At 41.1% G+C, this 11,341-nt stretch overlaps 1 protein-coding gene across 1 annotated transcript in view; it reads left to right on the top strand.

The window, feature by feature from the left end:
- Positions 1–5,137, top strand: part of met (MET proto-oncogene, receptor tyrosine kinase) — a 72,374-nt gene extending 67,237 nt beyond the window's left edge. The window contains exon 21 of the mRNA XM_037107940.1: positions 1,798–5,137. Within this exon, the coding sequence (XP_036963835.1) occupies positions 1,798–2,089 (292 nt within the window). The 3' untranslated portion in view covers positions 2,090–5,137. The remainder of the gene's footprint in view (positions 1–1,797) is intronic.
- The last annotated feature ends 6,204 nt before the right edge of the window (positions 5,138–11,341 follow it).

Consider the following 11,341-nt stretch of genomic DNA (forward strand, 5'->3'; position numbering starts at 1 on the left):
TCCTTATCCATTAAACTCTGACCCAGTGGTTATGTGAAACGAATGCCAAGTGTGATCTCACAGGGTGCAGATAGCGTCATGAGGTACACTGCATGCCTACGGAGTGTGTGTGGAAATTGAAATGGGGAGTGGGAGTGTTCAGGTGAGGGAGGAAGAGGCCCAAAGTTCCCAAGCTGTAAATTAAACGGAGACATCAGGCAGTGATGCACGGCTCCAAACATTCCCGCAATTCTTCACTGCTGATCGTTCACTGGTCGCTTCGCCGATAGCAGTCTCTGGCAGATACTTTGGACGTGTGGTAATGAGGCCATTTTTCTTCATTTCTAACAATGATGAGGTAGCTCTGCCAAGTCATGGAGAGAGAAAGGGAATAATAGAAATATCTGAGAGGTGTCAGCCTCTGACAGGGGGAAAAGCTTTGTCGCAAAATGATTTTTAAAATGATGGATTGTTGGTGTGAAAGCCAAACTTAGCTTTGAGGCACATTGAAATTATTAGCATGCAGTGTGTTTGTGATCTACTGAATCATGAGATGAACTATTAATATCTATTGTGCTAAGTTTCTTTCAAGTTTCAGGGTTGAAATGGTGGCTAACAGTTGATTTATTGTGACATGGAAAAAAACCCTGCTTCAGGAGTCTAAGGAGTCAAAAAGTGTTAGAACTGAAAAAGTTTTTTGATTTATTTTTTTTTTTTTTTTTATCAAATAGAGTGATATAAGCGAGCTAGTTCAGGCAGGCAACTCGAGCTGCACTGATATACACATGACCTTCCCCACCCTGCAGACTCATGTGATGAGGTCGAAGCCTAGAAGCCAAACTCTAACTAGGTTTTGCTGCTCTAATAAAAATTCAAACATGAGGTGCCTGATTGTAATGGTGTAGTGAGTCCAAGTCCAAGGTGATGTCATTGAATTACTAGTTTGTTCAACTAAAAGTCAAAAAGCAGGACATGTTAGAATATAAATCTGAAAAAGCAGTAAACAGTAAAAATTGAGAAGCTGGTAAAAGTTCATCATTTTTGCTTGATACAATTCTTGAATGATTTGCTTAAATGTGCAATATGTAGGAATTTTAGTTTAAAGGAGACATGTTGGCACTGTTTTCCCCCTCCGTCTGAGAGACCCTGTTTTAGCTCCTGTCTCTTTAAGGCCCCCCACCCTGAATACCCAGTCTCCTCTGATTGGACAGTTCACACACATCTGATCCAGCACCTTTAACAACAACAGAGCAGTTGTGCTAAATTAATTAAGAGGAGCTTCTGTTGGTGTAGACTGACCTTTATAACGTTAAAGAACTACACTTACATGCACAAGAACCTGTGCAAGGACAAGAGCGAGAACATACATACTGAACATACAGGACAAAAAAACAAAAACATCATAGGTCCCCTTCAAAAAATGCACAAAACTTATCAATAGAATGTGAAGAAGTAACAGTTTTGACACCATGACAAAGACATATGTGTACTGTGTTGCAGAGGTAGCTACTAAAGTTAGCATCCTAACAGGCTAGCCCAGTGCCTGATAGCATTTCACTTTACGCACTTTTATGAACATGTGACACACAAAAACTCTTGCATCTTATCTATAACTTGATTTTTATTGAGTCTTATTTTACTCCCGTACTTGTAATTTTAGAAACAACATTGCCAAAGAGCTTCGTAAGAAGTTAGATTTCCCAATAAAAGGCACTTTTGTGAAACAAACCCATAGAAGCACAGTTAATACTTCTTTATCTGAAATATGCAAAAGAAAATATCTTGGCTCTGACTCCTCTCCCCTCCTCCCCCTTCCAGCTACACGGTGATGATCGAGTGCTGGCACCCAAAGCCGGAGCGGCGGCCCTCCTTCTCCGAGCTGGTGTCTCGCATCTCCGCCATCTTCTCCAGCTTCAGCGGCGAGCACTACGTCCTGCTCAACACCACCTACGTCAACATCGACAAGATGAGCCCTTACCCCTCGCTCCTTGCCTCCTCCAGCACCACCGCTTCCTCCACTTCGTCTTCCCTGTCCGACCCCTCCACCTCCACATCCCTGCCGAACCAGTCCCACCTCTTTTGCCACGTGGAGCGAGACTGCTGCACCTGAGAGAGGAATTTTGAGGGAAGAGCGACAGGTGGAAAAAAGATGCAGAAACTGAGAAAGAGAGCAAGGAAGAAAGCAATGAGGTGATGAAGAACTACTGTATGTACTTGCCAAACACTGGACACTGTATGCTGAGGGTAAAAACCACAGCTGTTGCAGCTTTGACTGTTCAATCAATGTACATAGACCATCAACCTTTGACGTTCTCAAGCATCCCTGAATGACCTTATCGACCTCGGTCGACCTTTCGGACCTTTCTTCGACCCCAGGGAGCATGAGGTCAGCTTTCCCGTGTCCTCTACAAGACAATTACCAGGCCCAGGAACTCCCCCTCGAAGCACAACACTACAAGTCAAACACCCACTAAGTCTCATCGACTGTGCCCATGCAGGAGGAGGATGGATTTTCTCTTTCCGCTCTCCTCTTGGGTGGCATGTGCTTCGATACGCGGACGTGGCTCCAACCTTCCCTGCTGTCTGTAATGTGAATGTTTGACAAATGGCCATGTATTGTGTCACACCTCCACACGCCGTAAACAAGACTATATGCCACCCCATACCTGAGAGAACGAAGCCTGTTTTTGATAGATGGCGCCGCCTCGGGTGAGTAAACCGAGGCTCTCTGGAGGTCGGTAACATGGGAAGGACAGTGTAGGTGTGAGGTGGGATGTGTGCAGTTCACTGGATGCTTTATTTGTATAACTATCTTTGGGCGATTAGCTTTTGATGTGCTTGGAGGAAGAAAAAAAAGTCTTGCAGCCTCGCCGTGACTCACCTGTGTGACAGCCCCAGATGTTTCCAGTGAAAATGATTAGGAGTGTCTTTTATTTTCCTATTTGTATGCAAAAATCTAAAATGTCTCGTCGCGTCACAACAGCACAGCTCTTACAACGTGTACAAACTTGAGAGCTTTGAGGATTCCTTGGAAAGAAGAAAGAAAACAAATGAGAACCATGTCCTGGGGATTTTCTGTCAGTTGACGAACTGTATATAACTTGCATTTATTGACAGAGAACATGCTGTAACTGTTAAAAAAGAATACCTAGACAAATATGAGGGTTTTGCAGTCAAACCCTTAGACGGCTTAAGGTTTATCTGTTTTGTAAATTGAATAACCTTTGGTCAAATTGCTATCAAAGAGCTTTGTGTTCCCTGAAGCTTTCACCAAGAGCCTCAACTAAAGGTTTTACCTCAAAAGGCCCCTGCGTTCATCTGGCTTTATTATGTTACTACCAGTGAGAGCTGAACACAAAAAAGTTGAGACGCTGTGCAGAATGTGAATTAAAACAGAATGCTATCTTTTGCAAACAAACTTTTTTTTTACTGATGACAGTTTTACAAAGTGTTCCTGAGCCCATTTAGTAATCTTCTTTGTTCAATCCTGTGTTTCACAAAGCGGTGAACCTCGCCCCTGCCTTGCTTGTGACACGACACAATAACAGAGCCTTTCGAGGATGCGCCTTTCACGCCCAATCATGATTATTTTATCGGTTACCAATGAACCTGTTTACCTGTTGAATGTTCCAAATAGGTGTTTCTGGAGCATTCCACAGTCTTGTTTTGCTTCTGTCCCAGCTTGTTTGAATCAGGCAAAGCATTATATTGTCTTTGCTCTGTTTTCAATATGTCAAAAAGGGACTAGTAAATGATCATCTTCTGATTTATTTGTGTTTTACACAGCATCCCAACTTTTTTGGAATCAGGATAACTGAGTCATTATGAAGAATATTCTCATGTTAAAAGAATATGCCAGTGTGTTAGCAAATTTTAGTTTCTTTGCCGTTAATACTTTGCAACTTACACTTCAGTTTACCATTTTTAAGGCAGCCATTGGCCTCCATTCATTTCTGTACAGAAAAAAAATCTGATTTTTGAAACTTGCTTGACTTAAAGCATATGTCCATAAATTATGAGGCAAGAGCAGTGACAGTATATTTTGACACTGAAAACAATCCTCAACTGAAAAAGGAAAGAATATATTATTAAATGGCATATTGAACCAAATATTTGGCACGGAAAAAGTTATGTCATTGTTAGTTATTACAAAATTAAACGCAGAAAAAAGTTATGTCAGTGTTATAGTCGGTGATATATTATTGTTGTATGGTAATATATTTAAAGTGCAGATAGATTTCTTGTATGTGCACCAATTTATATCATACTGCAGTATTATTTATAATCATTATTATATTGTGATATATTTTTGGTTAAGGTGATGAAACATGTATTCAAAATAAATTAGATAAAAACCTGTACTAATTTCCATGCAGATTTTACATATTTGACGATAATATGATAGAAAAAAGCCAAATGTCTTTTTCCCTGAGCCTATTTTTTACATGAGATACACTATAATGGATTGCACAAATGAAATTTCAAGAGTCTGATTTACATATTTTACAGAAATGGAATGGAAACCAATGGCTAAAAACAACATATTATCTAAGACACTTAAGCCTCATTAACTGTCGTGCAAAGTAAACAATATCTTTCAACTAAAACTTGCAAAGCACTGATATGCTCAACTCCCCTTTTTATGTTTTTTTTTTTTTTTTGTGTAGCAGATTATGTTTTTGTTTTTGTTTTTATCTGAATGGCTGCTGATGTGACTGGGCCATTCACGGACAGGTATGAATGTTTGCTATGACAAGAAAATTGCTGTACTATATTTTTGTATTGATAATGAGCCTGAGACCGGTGGTGAGTGCCACGAACAATGAACAAAGCCACCGTATCGACCATTTGTTTTCAAGACGAACCACTGCCATTTTTGTAAATACAGAGAGGGGATCGTAGGGATGTGTGTGGGAGCTGCACATCTGTCTGCTTAACATGTGGGTGGAGGCTCATTCAACTTCTGATCATTACTGCAAGATCTGCTGTCACTTTGGTCACGTGATTCTCCACCAAATTGTCTGTGCTTAACACTGTATGTTCCGTGTGTTGGTGTTTGTATGATTTTGTTGTCCATAAAGAAATCCTGAAGGTACATGTTCCTAAGTAATGTAAAATCAACTTTGTCAGTGTAATAAAGCTATACAATCAGAGTTTGCTCCTGTTTCTTTGCGTCCTATGTTTTAGCAGCTATGACAGCCGTGTTAATGTTATAGAACAAACCTGCCCCTGAGGCCAACGTAAAGCACAAGTACATGTTGTTTAAATTACTACCTGCCCACATAGTTTATACCTGCATCATGCTTTCCATAGGTGGGTGTTTTACAGTTCCTGTGCTGTGTGTTTCCATACCGTTCCATTGTGCAATCGCCAGGTGTTGGTTTATAAAGACAAAAAGCTGATTCCATTGAATTATTGCAGATGGTGCACAGATGGCGTAATTGGACATACAGTAATATTATAATTTGATCTGGTAGTTTACTGATGGGAGGACAGCTCAGAGATTACTTTTTACGTTTGGAATCAGAAAGTGGTCTACCAAAAGGAAAGAGGGTAGATTACCTCAACCTGGACTGAACCCAGGGGATTATTCTGCCCCAGTTCCAAGGGATAGTCTCTATACTACAATGACACTCTGAGCAGGTCAGTCTCTGAATCCATAAAGTTTCAGAGACATGGAGACACTTTACTGCAGGTTTACAGTTTCCTATCATATCTTCAGCTGTTCTATCAATAAAGCCAATCAAGGCCAAAAAAAAAAAATAATAAGCACCTCTTTCATTGTTATTATGCTTTTATACAAAGGTTTGACTCAGGCACATTCACAACAAAAGCCTAGGTTGCATTTTGGCGAGAGTTTTGCTTTAAGTGAGCACCAGTCAAAAGCCTAATACAACAATGTGGGAAATATCTTGGAAATATGGCATTTATGTTTGTGTCATGTACAATTTAAGGAAGGTTACAGCTTTCTCATTACGCCACTCAAACCAGATGTTTCAGTCTGTTGACATTTTTCGTCTTCATGAACGTAATTTTTTCTTCTGTCGCATTTTGCTGGGCCCACTCGTGTTTTAATGCACAAATTGAAACTGTGAACAGGAAGGTGAACAGAAATCCAACCAATGCCACACTGAAGTATTTTAAGGAGAAACCTCTCAATGCCATTAAACCTTCCACCTCTCAAAGGTTTAAAAGCCCAAGAAAACCCTCATAATTTCGACAAAGACAGATGATTATTTGTCCTCGTGCTACGTCAACACACTCACATGCTTGCACAACATTTTGAGGACCCAGTCCTTGCCTTTTGTGCCTGCCTTTGTTCACAGGATTTCACCCTTTTTTGTTCCCATGTGCTGGTGGTGACCTCTGACCCTTCACCTCCAGCTCCCCTCTTTTCTTTTGAACCCTAGAAGCGCTGTGGTCTAGACTTTCCCCCTCCCTCTGTCGCACTGAGCCATGACCGTGGCTTTCAGGACAGGTTGTCCTTTTGCAGTTGCTTGGCGACACCGTGCAGTATATGGTCTCACTTACAAGAACCTCGTCTGTAGAGGAACAAGGCCCCTCTCTGGTCCTGTCTTCACTGACCTCCTAGACTGTTGTGCAGTAATCATCAGAAAAACAACCACATGGGTCGTCTGTCAAAAGCTCTCAATACGACTGATATTTTCACGTCTTGTTAGGATGTGGCCTCTAGTGGCTGTAGTAATTCTTATGGCAGCAAAGGAGGAAGTCAGGTGAAATAGAATAAAGAGTGGTAAAGTCCACATAGAGAGCTCAGGGTGGACAGTTGGGTTAAACTTGCACAGGACTTTCACCCAGGAGACTGATGATTGTACCCAGTGTGAAACCAGAAGCCAAGGGTGAGTTCTTCAAACTAACTAATGTAATTTCACTTTTTTTGCTTTAACTTAATCGTTCAGAATTAAAACCTGATTCCACCGTTAACTACATCATTGCAATATTCTTTGTTCTGTCACTGGGCTGGATTTTTTTACCAGCAAGATGAAGGTCAAATTATAGCACCAAAGAACACATCTGCCATTGCGCAGTCAAACACAAGGAGGCTTTTCTTCTCCGGTAGACATGCCCAGGGTTCAGCGGAGCAACTGAAACAACTGATGGGCAAAGAAGGTGAGGAAGGACAGTGATAGAAACCAAGGTAAAGCCAGAGTGAACGGAAGGGCATTCACGCAACGGAGAGTCCTCCGGTGTTGTGTCGAAATGTTTTCCCCCATTGATGTGTGTTTCATCTCGGCACCGGGACTCAAGACGGTTCAAAACTGGTAAGTAAGTAGCAACACCTGCCTACTTACCGATAAGCACTGAGATCAGGATTTAGTCAAACTGGGATTCTTACAGGGTTTTTTGCTTCAGACAGTGGTCAGGCTGCTAGCGTAATTTTTACTCAACCTAACCCATTATTTTTCTTGCCTAAATCGAAACAAAATTGCACCTGTATAAAGGTCCAGTACGTGCATTTTAGCATCAATAAAACACTTCGATATTAAAAGCTGCATGTGAAATATAAAATCTGAAACCTTTACAAATTGGGTGTCATGGCAAGCTATATTGTGTCTTTACTGCACCATGGGTAATGCATTATGGTACAAATCATATTGTTGTTGTTCTGGAAATGTCTGAATAAAGGATGAAAATTCATACTACATTGACAAAATTGATCAAATGGATGCTGTTGAAAATACAAACAAAATGTAAGCTTTGTAAGTGTTTTATCAAAATCTTGAGGACAAGATATGAAGTGAAAGACATATTTTTTAGAAAAACTGAGCAAGAAGGCAAGAAACTAACACAAACTCAGTGCAACAGTTGCTTCATCGCCGCTGAACGTAAAGATTGAAAAATCTTTAGTGAAATGACCGCCCAAGGGCTCTACACTAGAAAAACCATGTGGGTGTGACTCAGAAGATCTGAATTAATTCCTTAATTCCAGAGAAACTTTTCGAAAGCTAAATGTAGAAGGAGTGGTTAACAGTTTCCCAGGTCAGTCCAAGAATCTTCCGCAGTAACGTTCTGTTCTCTCGTAATTCTGTGTAGTAACAGCTGTGTCCTCCAAAAACAAAGGTAGGAAGAAAAGAGGCCTGAGGGCATAAAAGACATGGAATCCCCTCATCTGTCTTATCTACTGGGTGAATCTTATTCATGATCAACAGGCAGAGATAATCTGCTGATTGTTTTTGCACAAAGACTTCATCATAGTTTGTCTTATTAAAGGACAAGTCATGGATTCGCCAATCAACAGAAGAAAAGAACACACCTGAGAAAATTCTCCTTTATGCACTATAAATTTATAGTCAGTCTGAATGAGGATGCTGTTGTCACTGACTCTTTACTTTGAAAATAGTTTTCCTCAGACTTGTAGGTTCTGTAAGTGCGACGACAGCGAGGCTGAGAGAAGCAGATGCAGGTAAGAGGGCTTTGGTGGAATTTTCCAGGCCATCAGGACAACATGCACTATCAGACGTAGTTATCTTCCACCTCGCTGAAGCATCTTTGTCCAAAGGATTAAATTATTCCCGTAAAATCCATGTTAAGCCCCAGCTAACATGAGCATGAGGCATGTCTGTCTTTGCATCTCACTCCAAGCATCCATCTCGCCTGCCACACCAGGCTTGTCTTGTCTTTCATCTCCCTTCACTCTCAGTCCTTCGCTCGGCTGCGTGCCGTGCCACTGCTCTCGTCTGATCATGAGTTTAAGACTGTGTTATGACACATTAAAACCCTGTGTATGCTCCAAGGTGTGCACAGAAGACATATTGCATTACTTCACTGACTTAAGTATAGCTATGCTGCTAAGAAAACGCAATGCAGTGCAATCAAGACACTCTTAAAGAATCAACACAATATTATAATGATCAAGGGATTTAATGAATGTATAAACTTAATGCACTCTGTGTATAAATTACTGTAGCCTACATGGTAACACAAACATAAATATATAAACACTCCACTCCCTGCTCCTAATTCCCTCTAAAGTCAACGCCTGCAGCCTTTAAATCTTCTTCCTGTGTTTTCTACCTGTGTCTGTTTGTGTATTTGTGTCTCTGTGTGTTTGCCTGTCTCCTGTTGTAAGTGATACAGACTGAAAACATGACCACACGCGTGTTCAAAGAGAAGACAGGTGCGGCTGTCGACAGAACCTCAGGAGGAAAAAAAAACCGGGATGCAGGTTTTTGTACAGGAGTCATCAGGTGATTCAGCAGCACTGGTATGCATGTCGGAGGGCCCGCTGAACCCTGAGCACACACCTCGCTTACACTCGCATCACACCCTTGTGGGCACACACACATATTTGCAAGCGTGTGTTTGTGCGTGTTAAAGCGATGGTCCATCTAAAACACTGGCCCACTGCAGGTCTTAAAGGCGGTTGTTAAGCATTTTGGTCTTTCCTCATTGTTGGTGAACAGCTAACAATGTGAAGCTCTTCAGTGACCAGCGGACTTAAACATGGATATGTTTAAGCTTAGTTAAAAAAACTGCTTTACCTCGACCAGCAGCAACAGCAAATAGTTGTTTATGCATTATTTAATCAGATGGACAATAACGACCTAATGTCACAATATAACTTAGAATAATTTTTTTCTGATTATATTTTTCTGCTGCAGTAATACAGCAATTACAACTTACAAATTACCACATTGTGGTAGTGTCACTTTTACTTTTTCTTCTTAAATGTCTTCCACTGCTGCATATTGAGCTTACAGATCAGCCATGGAGCCCGGGTCAGGAGTGAGTATATTCTATAGGCATGGAGATATCATCAGCCACTCACCTCCTGTAGCCTTTCAAGGCTACAGGAGGTGAGTGTGTGATACTTGCAAGATCATGGGGGAGTATCATTGAAACATACATTCACACACACGCACACACACACACACACACACACACACACACACACACACACACACACACTCAACCTTATCTGATGAAGTCAGTCAGTACCATTCTGACCTGCAGAGTCAACTTGCACTCATTAAACTGTTAATGAGGTTTGGCCCATGAGAAGCCAGGGAGGAGATGGCACTGGGTGGTAAAGTACATACACACACACACACACACACACACACACACACACACACACACACACACACACACACACACACACCTTGTCTGCTTGTCATTAAAGCTTCTCATCAGATATTAGGTTGTTAAGTCACCACTGAATCTGAGAAGGATTCAAGTTTAACAAATGATGAGGAAAAAAAAAAATTTGGATTGCTGGCGCCCCCTATTGATACTGAGCTCTTTCTGCACTACATCCAACAAATGCGTGCTGGACAAAATAACGGGAACCCCACATGAAAGAGAAGTGCTTTAACTTTGAAGTATTGTTGCACTGCAGCTGCATCAGTGAGTCATGGATTGGCTACAGACGAGCAGCATTTATCAGTTATAAATATTACAATTAGTACTCGACTTGATACATGGGTTATAAAACAACGGGCAAATTACAGAGTAGAAAGGCAAAAGAGATTGTTCAAAGCCAGGGGATGTTGTAGATGTTGTTCATGCACCTGCTCCTTTATTTTGTCCTGGGATCCAGGTTGCGCAGCACCTTTTCCACATTGTTTTAAACTGACTGAATTGCCGGCACAGTGATCTAATAGTAATTCTTGTTGCATCAGTATATCAAAATCTATTTTCCAGGAGTGGAAAAGCTTTGTCTACCTCCAGGTGCATCAGCCACATGAACTGCAAAGTTATTAGATATACAAGATTCTCTAAATCAGGGCAGAGTATGACACATAAACGGCGTCAGCAAGAAAAAACAGGAGTAATTACACATCAAAGCTGACAGGGATTCAATAGACAGCGAACACGGTTATTTCTAATTGCAAAAGAAGCCTCTGTGATCATGACAGAACTGGATCAGCACCTCTGTGAATCACAGAGACCCCATAAAAACTTAACATCGTAAACACAGAGCTTGAATTTATGGCACGGCTGTCATTTGGAAAACCACTTCTATTCAAGTACATCACACAGAGACACCTAACCTGGTGTAAAGAGGCAGAAGAAGAAAAAAAAGCAGAGCCTTGAGCAAAGCAGAAAAGTCTCATTATTCATCCTTCACCCTCTTCATGGACAGGTTTACCCTAGCGTCAGGTCAATGGACGTGCTCGGCTCATAATGTCTGTCAACTGTTCAAAAATTGCTAAGACTCTTCCCTAAATATGTTTGCATTTACCAGGCTAGTAATACGCCTCATGAACACTGTTAAATGATTTAAGACATGTTGCATGGATACTAGGATTAAGTCAAATGCCATCACTTATCAGATCTGAATACTTTGGAACTGTTTGGGAATAAAATTGAGCAACAAATGTAGATTCCCATGTCCCCA

The sequence above is a fragment of the Acanthopagrus latus genome, chromosome 8 (assembly GCF_904848185.1).
Source record: "Acanthopagrus latus isolate v.2019 chromosome 8, fAcaLat1.1, whole genome shotgun sequence".
Lineage (NCBI taxonomy): Eukaryota > Metazoa > Chordata > Actinopteri > Spariformes > Sparidae > Acanthopagrus > Acanthopagrus latus.